Source organism: Talpa occidentalis, unplaced genomic scaffold, assembly GCF_014898055.3.
Source record: "Talpa occidentalis isolate TD23 unplaced genomic scaffold, MPIMG_talOcc4v2.1 talOcc4.5, whole genome shotgun sequence".
NCBI lineage: Eukaryota > Metazoa > Chordata > Mammalia > Eulipotyphla > Talpidae > Talpa > Talpa occidentalis.
Window position 1 is genome coordinate 71,708,777 of NW_023604861.1, and position 17,240 is coordinate 71,726,016.

At 35.6% G+C, this 17,240-nt stretch overlaps 2 protein-coding genes across 10 annotated transcripts in view; one reads left to right on the forward strand and one right to left on the reverse strand.

Moving 5' to 3' along the window:
• VRK2 (VRK serine/threonine kinase 2) overlaps positions 1-16,688 on the forward strand; it is a 111,445-nt gene extending 94,757 nt beyond the window's left edge. For all 4 annotated transcript variants that reach the window (XM_054701546.1, XM_054701547.1, XM_037527435.2 and 1 more), the window contains exon 13: positions 12,828-16,688. In XM_054701546.1, coding sequence (XP_054557521.1) covers positions 12,828-13,175 — 348 coding nt within the window. In that variant the 3' untranslated portion in view covers positions 13,176-16,688. The remainder of the gene's footprint in view (positions 1-12,827) is intronic.
• The window catches only part of FANCL (FA complementation group L), an 88,474-nt gene continuing 74,372 nt past the window's right edge, over positions 3,139-17,240 (reverse strand). For 4 of the 6 annotated variants that reach the window (XM_054701551.1, XM_054701550.1, XM_054701553.1 and 1 more), the window contains 6 exons: positions 16,267-16,350; positions 15,807-15,852; positions 15,641-15,722; positions 14,742-14,858; positions 13,565-13,636; positions 3,139-13,275 (listed from right to left, as the gene is read on the reverse strand). In XM_054701551.1, the coding sequence (XP_054557526.1) occupies positions 13,240-13,275; positions 13,565-13,636; positions 14,742-14,858; positions 15,641-15,722; positions 15,807-15,852; positions 16,267-16,350 (437 nt within the window). In that variant the 3' untranslated portion in view covers positions 3,139-13,239. Of the gene's footprint in view, positions 13,276-13,564; positions 13,637-14,741; positions 14,859-15,640; positions 15,723-15,806; positions 15,853-16,266; positions 16,351-17,240 lie in introns of those variants that run through there. The other 2 variants (XM_037526831.2, XM_054701549.1) reach the window with 2 other exon arrangements.

Consider the following 17,240-nt stretch of genomic DNA (forward strand, 5'->3'; position numbering starts at 1 on the left):
ACCCCAATATTGTTAGACCAAGCAGCTGGGATGTTAATCACTAAACTGAGCATTGAATTTGGCTCTGAACTTCTTGGCAACCAAAGCAAAAATTAGAAGCGTACTAGTTAGGCATTTCTCATCCAACCAGCAAGCATCTAAGTTCATCCAGAAGAAGAAATGTGTTTTTAGTACTAATAGGACTCTCTTGCATCCAATCTGTTTTAAAAACGGTAGTTACCATTGTATTTTTAAGATTGATATAAAGGAACCTACTGTGAATGATCACATTTTATAGCTATCATTGTAAGATTAAAAGTATCTGTTGCTGGTAAAATATAGAGATCTTTGGGTGCTCTTCTTCAGTGTGTACTGTGTACCAGAATCAGCTGTTTTCAGGTAGTAAATAGTGGGCATCAGTGTACACGCTCCAGAGTGGCAATGCAGTGTGTGTGTGGGTGGATGGGTGGGTGGGTATCTGTGTGTGATCAATTTTTAAATTTTTATTTGCCTAACACAAAGTTACAAAATTATTTCAAGGGATGTGTGTGTGTGTGTGTGTGTGTGTGTGTGTGTAGCTTTTATGTTTGGTTCTGTAAGCCATTTCAAATTAATTTTTGTCTATGGCATAGGTAGGTGTTCAGGTTCATTCTTCTCCATAAGGAAAACCAATTGTCTCAGCACCATTTGTTAAAAAGGATTTTCCCTTTTCCTGAGGATCTTAGTTCAATGTGTAAGTGTGGGCTTATTTTTGAAATCTCTTCTATCAATCTACCCTTAAACTAACACCACACTATAATTAATTACAGTAGCTTTTACACCAAATTCTGAAATTAGATAGTGCAAGTGCTTCAACCATTTCTTTAAGAATGCCTTGGCCTTTTAAGTTCTAGTCCCCTCCATAAAATCAGCTTGTCAATTTCTAATAAAAAGCAGAATGGGATTTTTGAATGGGACTACACTAAATCTAAAGGTCAGTTTAGTATGAACTGACATCACATTATGAGCCTGAATGCATGAATCTGGTACTCCTTTCCCTTTATGTGATATTCCTTAATTTCTCGCAACAATACTTAGTAGTAGTCAGTGTAGATATCTTACACATCTCCCATTAAAATTACCTCTAAAAATTTTGTTTTTTGATATCACTGTAAATGTCATTTACATTTTTTTCATATTCCATTTGTGTTCTAAATATATAGAAATAAGATTTTGAATACTGACCTTGTGTCTTGGGACCTTAAATTCACTTACTAGTTTTGTTGTTTTGTTGATATATTGTTAGGATTTTCTATAATCGGTCATGTTTTCTGTGAAGAGAGATTTCTTTACTTCTTCCTTTCCAACATGTATGCCTTTCATTTATATTTTTTCTTGCCTTATTACACACCTGCCATGATCTCTAATTTTATATTGCACCCTTGCTTTATTTATTCCAGATCTTAAAAGGCTGGAAATTTTATTGTCTGGGGAAATTTTGTTGTCTCTGTAGCTTGTTCAAAGTTGAAGTCATGAATGGGTATTAAATGTGTTTTGGGGATCTATTGAGATGATCTTGTGATTATTCTCCTGTACTAATATAATGAATTACACTGATTTGTGAATGTTACCTTTTTATTTCTGGAATAAATCCCACTTAGACATGATATCCTCAGACTGAATTCTATTTGTTATTATTCCATTGGATTTCCATATAAGCTTTGGTAAAATATAATTGATCTCTAATTTCCCTATCTTGTGATATCCTCATGTGGTTTTGTTTTCAGGTGGTATGAGTTGGAAGTGCTCATACTTTAGAAAATGTTTTAGTAAGATTTGTCTTTCATAGGTGTTTGACAAACTTAGCAATAAAACCATCCAGATCTAGAGTTTTGTTGTAAATAAAACCATCCAGATCTAGAGTATTTTTTAATTACGAATTTACTTTCTATGAAAGATATATTGATCATTAGATTTTCCTCATCTTGTATTTATTTGTATCTTTCAAGGAATATATCCATCTCTTTTAATTAATCAAATATTTCAGTCCATATCCATGTCCTGTTTCTATTTGACTCCTGTTTTACATTTAATGGAAAAGAAGTATTAAAATCTCCAACTGTAATTATGTATTCACTTATTTCTCCCTTTATCTAAGTTTTTGCTGCCTGAATTTTGTTGCTCTGTTATTAGGTGCATATACCGCAATGTGCCGTGAATTCATATACCTTAAGAACCTTACACAAATAACATTTTCATTTATCACCCATTCTTTGGGCTGTCGTGATACATTTTACTTTTACGTTTGTCCTTAATTCCATAATACATTATTGTGCTTTTAAAAGTCAGTTTTCTTTTAGAGAAATTGCGGATAAAATCTTAAATACCTAGTATTTACTGTTATTGGATTTACTCAGACCTTCCACAGACCTGAGTTTACATTTGGTATCATTTACCTTCAAACTAAAGAAATTCCTTTAACATGAATTGTAGTTTAGATTCCTGGAGACCAGGAATCTCCAGGTCTCTCTTAAAATCTTTATCTCATCTTTACCTTCTTTTGGTGTGGGGAGAATTAGAACTATATTTTACTTCTGAAATTTTTTAGCATGTTATTTTGAATTAACTGTAGACTCAGAAGTTTCAAAATTAGTGCAGAAAGTTCTCATGTACCTGTTACTCTACTTCCCCCAACTGAAATAACTTATTAGCCATAGTGTAATTTTCAAGACCAGGAACTAATGTTGGTATATTTCTTTTTTTTTAAAAAAAATATTTATTGGGCCTCCCCTGGTGGCGCAGTGGTTGAGCGCTGGGCTACGAGGCTGCCCGCAGCCTCTGCAGCACCGGTCAGTTCCCCGTGCGCCAGTGAGGGTCCCACACATACACCAAAAAAAAGCTAAAAAATAAAATTCAGCATCTATTCAGAATAAAAAAAAAAATTATTTATTTATACAAGAACCAGGGTACACGCCAGATTTGCGGGAGGGTGAGAGGGTTCACCAGAGCCAGAGTGGGGAGCACAACAGGCAGACTGACGAAATACACTGATGAAATACACTGCCGAGGGGAGCAGAGGGTGAGACAGGAGAGGTCTGCCACACCATGTGGGAGCCTCGCTGGCTGGCCGAGATCAAACCGGTGCTGCAGGGGCTGTGGACAGCTTCACAGTGCGGCGCTCAACTGCCTGCGCCACCAGGGGAGGCCCCTAATGTTGGTATATTTCTATAAAATATAGACTTCTTTGATCACCAGTATTTAAATACACATTACAATGTGTGTTCTTATGAAATTTTATTACATGTACAGAAAAACCATTATAATCATCCTATAGAACTGTTCCATGAGCACAAAGAAACTCCCTCATGTACTTTCATTGTGATAGCTCCCCCAGTCCTAAAATCAGGGAAGCATTAGCATTGCTATAATCTTGTCATTTTAATCATATCATATAAATCAAAGTATACAATACATAACTTGTTTTTTTTTAAAGATTATTTGTGCATACAAGAAATGGGGTACAGGCCAGAGGTGTAGGGGTAGCGAGAAGATTCATCAGAGACAGAGTGGAGAACAGAACAGGCGGATCTCTTGAACTACACTGCAGAATGCAAGACAGGAGAGGTCTGCTGCACCATGTGGGTCTCTCCCTGGTCTGGGATCGAACTCGTGCTGCAGTACTTGCAGATAGCTTCATAGGGCTGATGCTTAACCCCTTGCACCACCAGGAAGGCCCCAATACATAACTTGTTGAAACTGGCTTATTTCATTCACCCCAGCACCCCTTAGATCTAAATTTTACATGTTTCAATAGTTCATTCCTTTTATTGCTACATACTATTCTCTGTATGAATGTAGTATTGAACATGAATTGATTCCAGGTTTTCATTTACTACATTAAGTGTCGGATTTTGGGATATGTTCTTGATCAAGTCGAGGAAGCTCTCCTCTATTTTTAATGTATTGAAATTGTGTGTCATTGATGAATATTGAATTTTGTTAAATGCTTTTTCAATTAATATGTTCATGTCATTTTTTTACTTTTATGCTGCTTACCATGGTGAATAACACTGATTAGTATTTGAAAACCGAACTTGTTTTATAATTCCTCAAAACCACCCCACTTGGTCATGCTGTCTTCTTTACACGTTGCTAAATTCAATTTGCTAGATTTTTGTGATGGACTTTTGTATCTTTTTTTTTTTAAAGATTTATCTTTGTGTATTTATGCAAGCACTGGGTAGTCAGAAGCGCGGGAGGGTGAGAGAATTCACCAGAGCCAGAGCGGGGAGAACAGGCAGATGGACCGAAATACACTGCTGAGGGGAGCAGCGGGCGGCAGGAGAGGTCTGCGCGCCATGTGGGACCCTCCTCCGGTGGCCAGGAAGCAGCTGGGGATCGAACCGCCGCTGCAGAGGCCGCGGGCAGCTTCGCAACCCAGCGCTCAACCGCTGCGCCACCGGGGAGGCCCTAGGTCTATTCATTTTTCTTAATTGTACTCTTTTTGCTATCAGTATAATGCTAACCTCATAAAAATTATTTGAGAAGTCATCCTTCTAATTTCTAGAAGAGAATGAGTAGAATTTTGTTTCTTTTTAAAATGTTTTAGAGAATACCCCAGTGACAACATATGAACCTGGAGATTTCCTTTTTAACTATGAACTCAATTTCTTTACTAACACTATGCAGTTATCAATTTCAAGAGTGGGCAAACTTTCTGTAAAAAGCCAGATAATAGTTAAGTTTTGCAGTTCATATGCTTGGTTACAACTATTCAGTGCTGCATGGTCAAGCAAAAACATCATACACAGTACATACACAAATGCATAGAGCTGAGTTTCAATCAAATTTCATTTATGGGATTGGAATTTGAATTCCATACAAATTTCAAGTGTCACAAAATATTTTTCCAGCCATTTAAAAATATAAAGCTCATTTCTAGTTGCTATACTCTACAGACAGGTAGAGTCTGTACTACCTTTGTCCCACAGTTTAGCAATTTCTAATCTACTTCATTTTGAGTTAGGGAATTTTTGTAATCTTTGTTCTCTGGGAAATGGTCCATTTCATCTAATTAGTCATATTTGGATATGTATAATTACTCATATTATTCCCCTATTTATAGCCTTTAAATGTCTGTTGAGTGCTGTAGTTTTTCTTTCCAGATAGTTTTTCCTCTTCTTTCATCAAATTTTATCAGTTTTATTGGTCTTTTCCCAAACCAGATTTTGTTTGATTTTTCTATTGTCAATTTCATTGATTTCTGCTCTTTATTTACTTTGTTCTGCTACGGACTTATTTCCTCTTTCTCTAATTTCTTGAGGTGGAAACAATCATTGAATTGAAACTTCTTTTCTAATATAGGTAGTCAGTATTATATTTCCCCTCCAGCACTGTATTAATGGCAGCCCACATATTTTAATGTTACATTTTCATTCAGTTCAATATATTGTTTCTTCTCTGTCTCTTTAAACCATTCACAAGTGTTTCTTTAATTTTCAAATGTTTAGAGACTTTCCTATTCTTTTGGATTTATTATAGTTTATTTTCCTTTTTCTAGTTAGATGGAAGTTTAGTCTATTTATTTGAATGCTTCATTGTAATATAAGCATTGTTTAATTTAACTGTATCCCATACATCCTTATTTTTTAATTTTGTTTAGCTCAAGATACTTTATACCTTCCCTTGAGATTTCTTTTCATGCCTTATGAAGAGTGTGTTGCTTAGTTTACAGGTATTTGAAGAGTTTTCTATTATCTTTGTTGTTGATTTTGAATTTATATTACTGTCTAAGACCATACTTTGTATAAATTTGTTTTTAATTTGTTTAGGTTTGTTTTATGAACCAGGATATGGCCTGTTCTAGAGAATGTTCTAATTACAATTGAAAAGAGTCATTTTTCCTCTTGTTTAGGGTAGAGTGCTCTTAAATATCAGCTTCCATTGGCTTTCTTTTTTATCTTTGCTGATTTTCTCTCTGATATTTAATCAGTGAGGACAGGATTTCTGGCTAGGAAGATGTGAGATGCTGCCTCTTTGCTGTCATTTGCATAATGCACAGCAGTGATGTTAAGTGATCTCCCTATAGTGGTTGAGGCCACAGGGAAGTAGGGAGTCATTTGGTTTTGGCTTAATGATCATTTAGGGCTCGCCGGTCAATCTCTAAGTGTGTGGTGGGAGGAAAAAGAGGCATTGCTTCTTCCTGGGTTAATGCAGGGAAGATTAGCCTAGCTGTGGCCTAATACCTGGTCAGGAAGCAGCATAATGCCAACTACCATAATACCTGGTCAGGAAGCAGCAGAAATGCCAACTCAGTGGTGCAAGTTAAGAATGGTTGACGTGGGCCTCCCTGGTGGCGTAAGGGGTTAACATGCAACCTATGAAGCTGTCCACAGCTTCTGCAGCATGAGTTTGATCCCGCGGCCAGCCAGGGCCCACATGGCACAGCAGACCTCTCCTGATTCGCCTGCTGCTCCCCTCAGCAGTGTACTTTGGTCTATCTGCCTGTTCTATCCCCCATTTTGTCTCTGGTGAATTCTCTCACCCTCCACACCTCTGGCTTGTACCCCAGCTCTTGTATGCATAAATAAATCTTTAAAAAAAAAAAACAAAACAAAGAATGGTTGACGAGTCTGTCTCATAATTTCCATTACATCCAGCAGAGACAAGTGCTGCTTTGTTAGTTTGCAGGGGCAGGACAGGTGTGTGTGCTGCTTTTTAGTACAGGGTGGTAATGCTTGAAAGAAACTGTTAACACAGCACCTCATGGGAAGTTGAAGAGGGGAGGAGGTTGATGAGCTGCTTTCATGTTGTCCACGTGGAGTAGGTATAAAGCAAGAGATTTACTCTGTAGAACTGCCTTTCTCTGGTCCCCTGTTTATAGAGACAGCACACTTTTCTTGGACCTGTTTTTATCTGTACATGTTGTTTACAGATCGTAAACTTTTCTATGACCCATGCTGAGGTACGTAAGAGGCACCAAAACACTGGGGTTTGGGGGTGACTTGTGGCTATGTCACTCCTTTTGTCCTTAAGTTCCTGTCCAGTCAGCCTTCTATAACTTTCATACTATTCTGATAGTGCCAGTTTTTTTCAATTTTTATTAACAGGGAGAAAAGTGTAGAATGCACTTGCTCTGTCTTGTCTGGAACTAGATCCCACCACCTTCACATACTTCAAAGACTTAACTGGGTATGAAAATTTTCTTTTACAGCTTTCACCCTTTCTTCTTGAGTATATGAACTTTTTGTTAAGAAGTTGGTGGTGACAGCAGAAACCAAAAGAATAATCAGAAACTACTATGAACAGTTATATGCAAACAAACTCAATAATCTAGAAGAGATGGACCAATTCCTACAACTCTATAATCACCCAAAGCTAGATAAAGAAGAAATAGAACACCTAAACAGACCAATTACAAGCAGTAAAACTGAAATGGTAATCAAAAACAAAGCCCAGGACCAGATGGATTTACAAATGATTTCTACCAAATATTCAGAAACTAATTAATGCCTGTCCTTCACAAACTCTTTCAAAAAATTGAGAAGGAAGGAATACCAGACTTGTTCTATGAAGCCAACATTACATTAATACCAAAACTGAACAAGGACAACAACAATAAAAAGAAAACTACAGGCCAATCTCTCTAATGAATGCTGATGTAAAAATCCTCAATAAAATTTTAGCTATCAGAATTCAACAATGTATCCATAAGATAATTCACCACGATCAAGTAAGATTTATTCCAGGGACACAAGGATGGTTCAACATCCGAAAATCAATCAATGTAATCCAACACATCAACAAAAAGAAATATAAAAAACATATAATATCAATAGATGCCAATTAAGATCTGGAACAAGACAAGGATGTCCACTCTCACCACTGCTTTTCAATGTAATACCGGAAGTCCTAGCCAGAGTAATAAGACAAGAGAAAGACATGCAAGAAATCCAAATAGGCAAGGCAGAAGTCAAACTATCACTATTTGCAGATGATATGATAATATACATAGAGAACCCCAAAAACTCCACAGAAAAACCAATCATTTTAGTAAAGTGGCAGGATACAAAATCAACACAAAAATCAGTAGCCTTCCTATACATAAACAATAAATCTGAAGAAGAAATCAAGAAAACCATCCCTTTTATTATTGAAACAAAAAAATCAAATACTTGGGAATAAATCTAACAAAAGAGGCAAAGTACCTATACAAAGAAAACAATAAAACTGTTAGAAGAAATAGAAGACACAAAGAAATGGAAAAACATCCCCTACTCATGGATTGGAAGAATTAACATTATCAAAATGGCCATCCTACCAAAAGCAATTTATAGATTCAATGCTATTCCAATAAAAATTTCAATGACATTCTTCAAAGAAATAGAACAAATATTGGGCCTCCCCTGGTGGTGCAGGCAGTTGAGCGCTGTGCTGTGAAGCTGTCCGCAGCCTCTGCAGCACCCGTTCAATCCCAGCTGGCTGGCGAGGGTCCCACATAGCGTGGCAGACCTCTCCTATCTCGCCCGCTGCTCCCCTCAGCAGTGAACTAATCTTTGACAAAGGAGAGAAGAATATGCAATGGTTCAAGGCAAGTTTGTTCAATAAATGGTGCTGGGGAAACTGGGTTGCTACATGCAAAAGAATGAAGCTTGACTACTACCTCACACCATGCACAAAAACCAACTCAAAATAAATTAAAGAACTAGACATAAAACCTGAAACCATAAAATATATAGAAGGAAATATAAGTGAAACACTACATGACATGCCACCTCAAAGACATCTTTACAGACATATCACCCAAAGCAGTGATAGTGAAGGCAAAGATAAACAGCTGAAACTTCATTAAAGAGCTTCTGTAGAGCAAAAGAGACAATAACAAAAACAAAGAGAAACCCCACCGACTGGGAGAAAATTTTTGCACACAACACTAATGATAAAGGGCTAATCATAAAAATCTACAGAGCTGATGAGACTCAACAAAAACAAAGAAAATAATCCAATCAAAAAGGGCAGGGGACTCCCTGGTGGCACAGGTGGTTGAGCGCAGCGCTGTGAAGCTGTCTGCAGCCTCTGCAGTGCTGGTTCAATCCCCACCAGCCTCGGAGCAACCCATATGGCAAGCAGACCTCTCCTGTCCTGCCCTCTGCTCCCCTCAGTAGTGTATTTCATCAGTCTGCCTGTTCTGTTCCCTGCTCTGTCTCTGGTGAATCCTCTCACCCTCCCACGCATGTGGACTATACCCTGGCTCTTGTATAAATAAAATAAATCTTTAAAAAAGTGCAGAAGAGCTAAAACGAAACTTCTCCAAAGAGAAAATGCAAATGGCCAACAGGCATATGAAAAAATGTACAACATCACTTGTAATCAGGGAAATGCAAATCAAAACTACAATGAGATACCATCTTACACCAGTGAGAATGGCACATATTAAAAAAACTAGCAACAACAAATGTTGGCAAGGATGTGGAGAAAAAGGAACTCTCTTACGCTGCTGGTGGGAGTGCAAAATGGAAAGCTGTGTGGAGTTTCCTCAACCTACTAAACACAGAGCTTCCATATGATCCAGCAATTCCACTCCTAGGTATTTACTCAAAGGACACCGAAACATTCATTCAAAAGGGCACCTGCACCCCTATGTTTATAGCAGCACTATTTATAATAGCTAAGCTATGGAAACCTAAATGCCCAAAAATAGACTGGATCAAAAAGATGTGGTGCAAGTACACAATGGAATATTACTCAGCAATCAAAAAAGATAAACTCATGTAATTTGCAGCAACACGGATGGAGCTGGAAGGGATCATGCACAGTGAAATAAGCCAGAAAGAAAAAGAAAAATACCGGATGGTCTCACTCATCACAGGAATTTAGAAAACCTAAATAAGGTACCAGGAAATAGACTAATTATAATAAAGAAAAATCAATCAACAAGCAGCTATAAACCAGAGACACACTAAGGGGGGTGGGGGGTAGGGAGAGAAGAGGAGGGATCAGGGCCAAAATAAGGGGAGTGGGTATTGTACGGGGAATATAACCAAAATGAAAATGCATACACTATGCAAAAATGAAAAATGATATAAGAATTATATACAATAAATAAAATATATTTAAAAAGGCATTAAATCACACATGAATACCGTATTCACTTAAAAACATTGTTTTGTTCTGGCAGCAGTTCATTTATTTGTGTTTCAACTTGATCATGTCCTGATTTGTTTCTGCTTTTTGGGACTGTTCTTAAGTAAATATTTTAAACTGTAGCCTTTCTGGGGCCTATTTTCCTCTCAAGAATCAGTCTTGTTTTCTGATGAGTTGTTTCATATAAATTTTTTAACTTTTTGGCTTTGTATTTACTTCAGGGACTTTGAACTGTAGGAATGAAGTCTTACTCATGATCAGAACTAATGGGTTGTCAGAAAGGTCATGATGTGTTGTTTTTCAAGCAAAAATGCGTCATGACTTTTCCAGCAACATAATAGATGGGGGTATTAACAGTTCTCATTGCTTCCTAATTTATTCTAAAGTGCATTCAAGGCTAGCTGATGCTCCCAATGCAGGATTTGTTGACAGCATTACTACTGGTCTTGGGATGAGTTATCTCCCAAGCTAATATCCAAGTAAAGACAACTGGTAGTTAAATCCTTTATGATGGCTTCCCCATTTGGTAACATTTGTTGCTGCTTAAAGAGAGGCTGGGTATGTAGATTACAGAGTAAATGATCCTACCTTGAAATTTTAGTAATTTGACTTCTGTTCATACCTAGGTGGGGATGTCATTCCCTTCCACATGTAATTTATACAAAGTTGTAAGTAAATGCTGCTTAACTTAGCTTACCAATCTCTCAATCTCAGGAATAAACTGTTTGATGGTATGTATTTTTCTTTGTGAAAGATATATATAAAGTGAGTGAACTTTTAAACTGAAGTTACTTTACACTATAACATGCAAGTTTCCAGTGTACATCAGTAAATAGCAACAGCTCTGTGCTACATTAAGTATACTACTCAAAGTTGAATTCCATCCTTCACTATACAAATTCTCCTTTTATCTGATTTACCCAGCCCCTTCTCCCTTCCACTTACATGACTGATAGCCCAAACGTTTTGGTTTATTTAGTTAATCTGTTTCTCCACATGCCACATTTGAATGAAATCCTACAGTATTTGTTTTCCTCATCTGTCATTTAAGTCATCAGTTGTTTCCCTGCTGATTTTCTCCCCACCTATGGCCTTTTAAGCGGGCTGACCAGCCTGCTGTCTCCAAGAGATCCTCAGCATTCCTTCTAATGCAGTCTGTATTGGGCTCTGAGGTGGAGGAGGTGCTTAGCCTTACCACCATGCTAAAGGATTCTCAGTAATGTCCTATGCTAGGTATCTTTTAGTTGTTTCTGTCATGAGTGAATCAAAGGATAGGCTCTGTTGCCAGCTTGTAGACAATTTTCAAGACATCGTGTCTGATAGTCTTAAACTCTGTATCCTGAAAGTGATTTGAGTGGTAGGAGGAAGACTACTGTGTCCCATAGATTCAACGACAAGTTCTTTGACACAAGCCTTTTCACTGCATGACTAATTGGACAAAAGACACTTTTGCCATTAAAAAAAGTCTCTATTTTTTATAACTTTAGTTAAACAGTGAAAAGCAGAAAATATTTTAATATATTGAAAATGTTATTTGCCAGAATTGCTATGACTCTATACACACAATTCTGACAAATAACATTTTGAAGTGTTTTATTCATAGTATTTTACATTGCACTTCTCCCTTCTTGAGAGTTATCAATTTTCAAATGCCAGGATGCATAATACTAAGCCCAGTTACGGGCTTTAGAATTGTGACATGGTAACACATAGCAGTGTAGAGGACTTCCCCAACACATGTTCAAACTTCTTTGGGAAATGTGGTTTCAACTCTGAACCTTTGGGGCCCTCTGCCTCTTTGTCAACCAGTTAATTTTACCTTATAGCAAAACTGCCTTATGGCCAGCTAACTATGCAATGCAAATGATTATGGCAAAGAACTTAAGGTGAAACTACCTGGAATTATTCTGTTTCTGCTTCACTTTGATGATGTGGCCTTTCCTCACCTGTAGTATTTATCAAGTAACTTAGAAAAAAAACACATTTATAAAATAAGGCAGAAATTTTTCAGAATAGCTATTCCTTCAACTTCTCTTCAGCTGATGTTATTCTAAGTAGTTCATAGTATATTGCCTTGTAATTACTTCATAAATGGCACAAGGAGAGGGCATTTCAGGTCACCAATGTGAAGCAGAACTCAACTGAAAGTTGAGAACAAGAAACTAATTCTTGGGGTTTTATCAGTTACCTATATAGTGCCAAAACGTCCACCCTTCAGGCACTTTTCTGGTTGTGTAAAGACTAAAAATCACTAAATTGTAACTATCTTAATTCCTGTAAAATTAATGCCAGCTTTTTGTCTTGCCAAGAAAATTGTTTTCATAGTCTCTTAAAAAGGTTATTTAAGGGCCTCCCCTGGTGGTGCAGGCGGTTGAGCGCAGTGCTGTGAAGCTGTCCACAGCCTCTACAGCGCCAGTTGGATCCCAGCCGGCCTGCAAGGGTCCCACATGGCGCGGCAGACCTCTCCTGTCTCACCCACTGCTCCCCTCAGCAGTGTATTTCAGTCAATCTGCCTGTTCTGTTCCCCGCTCTGTCTCTGGTGAATCCTCTCACCCTCCCGCGCATCTGGCTGTACCCAGGTTCTTATATAAATAAGTCTTAAACAAAAAAAAGTTATTTAAGAGATGGACAACTTACTGGATCTGGTTATTTTAAGTATTATTAACTTCGACTTAAATATCTTTACTGCAACAGGTTCTAACTCTTAACTTTATATTTTCTCATAGAAAATCATAAGGAAGAGACAAAAATATTGTCAGTTTCAAGAATTTTCAAATGAAGCAAAAAGCACTACACAAAATTCCAGCTGCACACAATGCCTAAATTCATCTTATGAATCTCATCAAGACTTTATCATCAGTCCACGCCAATTGCACAAGTCAAGCTCTCCATTTTGGGACACATACACTTCCACAACTGCTATGGAGGCCAGAGAGTTAGAAAGTTCTACAGGATTTGGGCTTAACATTTCCCAGTTTACTCTTAGTGAAGAGACAAAGGCTGAAGTGTATCCTTATGGTGTCATCATTCTTTGTCTTTTGATATTAATATGTCTTGCTCTGTATTTTCTCTGAAGATAAAATTATTTTGATAATTTTTAAAGTTTCTGTTCTGCCACAGAAGTAGTACGTTCTTTTTTCAGGGTTTCCTTCCAGACATTTTCAAAGTAATTGGCTGGGGAAAAAGAGAATAAATTTTAAAAAAGTTTGAAGACATTTTAAAAAAATTTCTTTAAAAACAAATGGAATCATGATACAGTTTGGAAAATACTCTTCTGAAGTTTCAGATCACTTAGGTTAACAAAATGTTGAGAAGGACAACAGAAACAGAAAAATCAGTGTTTTAAAACTTTTAGATAAGGTAATAATATACTGTTTGAGCATACTGTTTAGATATTCATCTTCTAGAACACATTATTAAAAGCTGGATACATTTTATGAAACGTGATTAGTAATTTGCTTACCTTACTGCAATATGGACATTCACCAAATAAGATGTTGAAACTCTGTCTACTGGTCAGTAGTCCTCTCAACCACTGAAAATTTTAAAAAGATAAAAGAAGCCATAGCAATACAATTACAATTGAGATACTACAAATATTTCCTTTCTACTTTTATTCCATTAGATTTAATTTTTTAATTTTTCTATGTAACACTAAGCTGAACCTTTCCTGACTCAGTGAGGGGAAACCAGTATGGATTTGAAGTCTACACTAATGCCAATGGTTTATAACAAAACCCTGAAACTGATGCATACAAGTCCAGGGAGTTCACAGACCCTATCTAAATCCATTAATTATGAATTAAGAACTATTGCTGTGAAAGATACCACAGACTTGAAAATTTAGGTTTTAATCACCAACCCTGAGTTAAATCTCAAACATTACAAGATTAGCAGTCCATTTTTAAGGTTTAAGTGAATCTTCATTATTGCAAAACATATGTTCACTTAAGAATACCTTTATAATAAGTCATGCTATTTTACTATTTTATATAAGGTAAATTGACATCTCTATCTAAGCTCTCCATTGTTAAAATACAGATAGCACCAACTATCATCGCTGAAGCACTATACAAATGCAGTGTGGTTTATATACAGATGAACATTCAATTATGTCAACTGTGCCCTAAGATGAATGCTATATAAGCCAAATGATTAAAGAAATGAAGACTTCACAATATTAAATAGTAAATAAAACACTGAGTACTGAGAAATTTAGATCACAAAGTGCATTCTTCTCAATATCAAAAATAGAATTATTACAATAAATCTAGCTTGAAAAGTAATAGGTATACTCCATATACTAGTTACCTTTCACCTTACTGGTATCCCACTCCCACTTCAGACTACAAAGTTTGCATGTGGTTATAGCAGATGTTTACTGAAAGAGTCCAATGTACATCAATTTATTATGCATCAATGGCATAATATAGTCCATGAATATAGTCTAGACACATTAGAACATTTCTGTATTCATTAGTAACCACGATGAAGCAAATAAACATCTGTGATGAAACGGGAAAGGCCTTAATGGCTAAGGGATCACTACTGACTAAAAAAGATTCTGTATTCACATGCAGACTTCCTTTGTTGTATTAGTTCAAACAAGTCTTGCTGTTATTTTTATACCATTTTTTTACCTCATATAAACATATTTGATGGAAAGGCTGTCCACACTGGGGATTATCACACACTTGATCAGGAATGGTACCTTCAAATTGATAGGCATAACAAATTCCACAATCCATAGAAAAATCCTTAAAGAAAAATATAAGCACGTGTGTTTAAGACATATAATGACAAAAAAAAAACAAAAACCTATTGCACAGACACTATTAAATAATTATAGTCTTTACAAAGGATACTGCTATACTATAGAAAAATAAAACCACATCTTCACTATTTAACAACCTATGAAAGTTATTTTTAAAAAAGTACTTCCCTTTTCACACCATTTTGGCTCACAGGGTATTTAGGTGAAAATTTTCCACTATTGTACATCAATATAATGCCTAATAGTATGTAAAGATAGGAACTGATGTTTGTTTAAGATTATTTCACTTTAAAATTCTGTAAATGTAAAAACATCCCCACTTTAGTCGTCTACAACTTTAGCAGTTTTTTCAAAATTCAATGCTATTTATTATTTTGGGTATGCAGTAGGTGTCTAATTTTGAAAAACTGAACTTCCACTCTTCACATACACTGTATGAAGCTAACTAGAATTGTATTTCAGTTATCTACACTCCAATAATATACAAAATCCAAACATGTCATTAGCTACTTTGGGCATTTCCCCTTATTTGTAATAATAAGGTTGTCATTTATCTCTTTACTGCTACTAAGGCCATGGAAAAAGTACACTTATAACCACAATCAGAGGTTAACAAGTTCTTTGATGCAACTCTTGCCTGTGTTTCAAAAGTCTGTTAAAATTTTCCTCCAGTTCCCTGCTTCATTTTCCTTTCATGCCTAAAATAACACTTAACTTTCATTATGCAATGCAGGTTTGAATTATCAAAGCACTGATACAACTTACAGATTTTTCCAGGACAGCACGAGCTGGAAAATCAATTTCTAAAACATCTTTCAAATTTTGTAACAGACTATTTTCTGGATCCCTGAAAGCATGTAAAAGATTTTTTTTCTGTTATTAAACCTGTAAAGTCATAGAAAAGTAACAATTCTATTGCAAAGATACCTACCACAAATGTATATTTCTGCTTAGCTTAATTCCCAGGGGTTTTACCACTTTAAAAAGAAAAAAAAGTTTAATTAAACTTAATAAAAGTTTAACAATTTAAACAGGGTTTGCATTGGCACATTTTTTTTTTTTCATTGAGACTCAATGGACTTAAAACAAGTGTAGGTGTACTACTAATGATTATCACAATAAGTTAAAATCCATCACTATAAATAGTTATAATGTTCTTACGAGAACTACTAAGATCTACTCTCAGCAACTTTTAAATATACAATATAAATTGTTAGCTATAAAGTTTCTTAAATACTTGATCAGAAAGCCTAACTCACAAAGTACAAAATGAGACATTTTCATTTAAAGTAATTACCATCAATATGTTAATACTTTAGGATATTTTAACAGCAGTAGCCATGAATTGTATGATTCTATCAAAAACATTGAAATCTGAGGTGTAATAATACCATGGTCAGCTCCAAGAAAGCAACACTCAGGAAGCATAGTAGGATGCCTGGGATCTACCTCTATGTTTATTGACGCATTAGTCCCTAAAATAAAAAATTAGAATTTTTAGAAGTAGAACATTTTGTCAAAAAATAAAGGAGTATCTCTTTAGGTACATATTGTATCCCAAAGAAAGGTTAAGCAAGTATTTTATAGGTTTTTGTAAAGACAAATATATGATCAGACAGCATAAGTTTAAAAACGAAAAAGACAATCCTTAAGATAATACAATTAACTTAGAGTTCTGGTCAGAATTCTATTAGTTTCAATTAAAAATTATCACAAATCAGAAGTTTAAGAAATGATCTTAATTTTTGTGAATTTCTTGAAACGGTTTTATACTATGGTAAATAAAAAAGACTAAAAATAAACATGCTTAAGATTCAAGCTGTATAAACATATTTCTGATTTTTTTTGTTCCATGTGAAGCTTTCCCCTATAAATTAACAAGTTTAATTTTTAATAAGGTATAAACTATTAAATTGATAACAACTAACATACTTTGTAAAATCTAAGAAAGAGCTATTTCCACTTGGTACTAGATTCTTTTATAAAATTTAACTGTTCTGGACTATAATGCAAATTTCAGAAATTCTACTAGTGAAGATACACTGTATATTCGATTTGGATTTCATTTTTATGGCAAAAATATCTTGCTAATTCTATACACTATAAGCCCCCTCTCCTTTTTTTTGGACAGTTGGCAACAGTATAAATACAATTTTTGCAGATCTGGCTAAAAAAGATAATCAAGAAAATAGAATGACTTCAAGCTATCCAATGAGAAAAGCAAAATATAAAATGCTAATGGATAATTTTGTTAGTATACTCTTTACCATAACACAAATTCCATTTTAATCTTTAGCAATATGATATACAAATGACTTAAGAAAATACTTTCACTTAACAATGGCCATATTAACTAATATTTTAA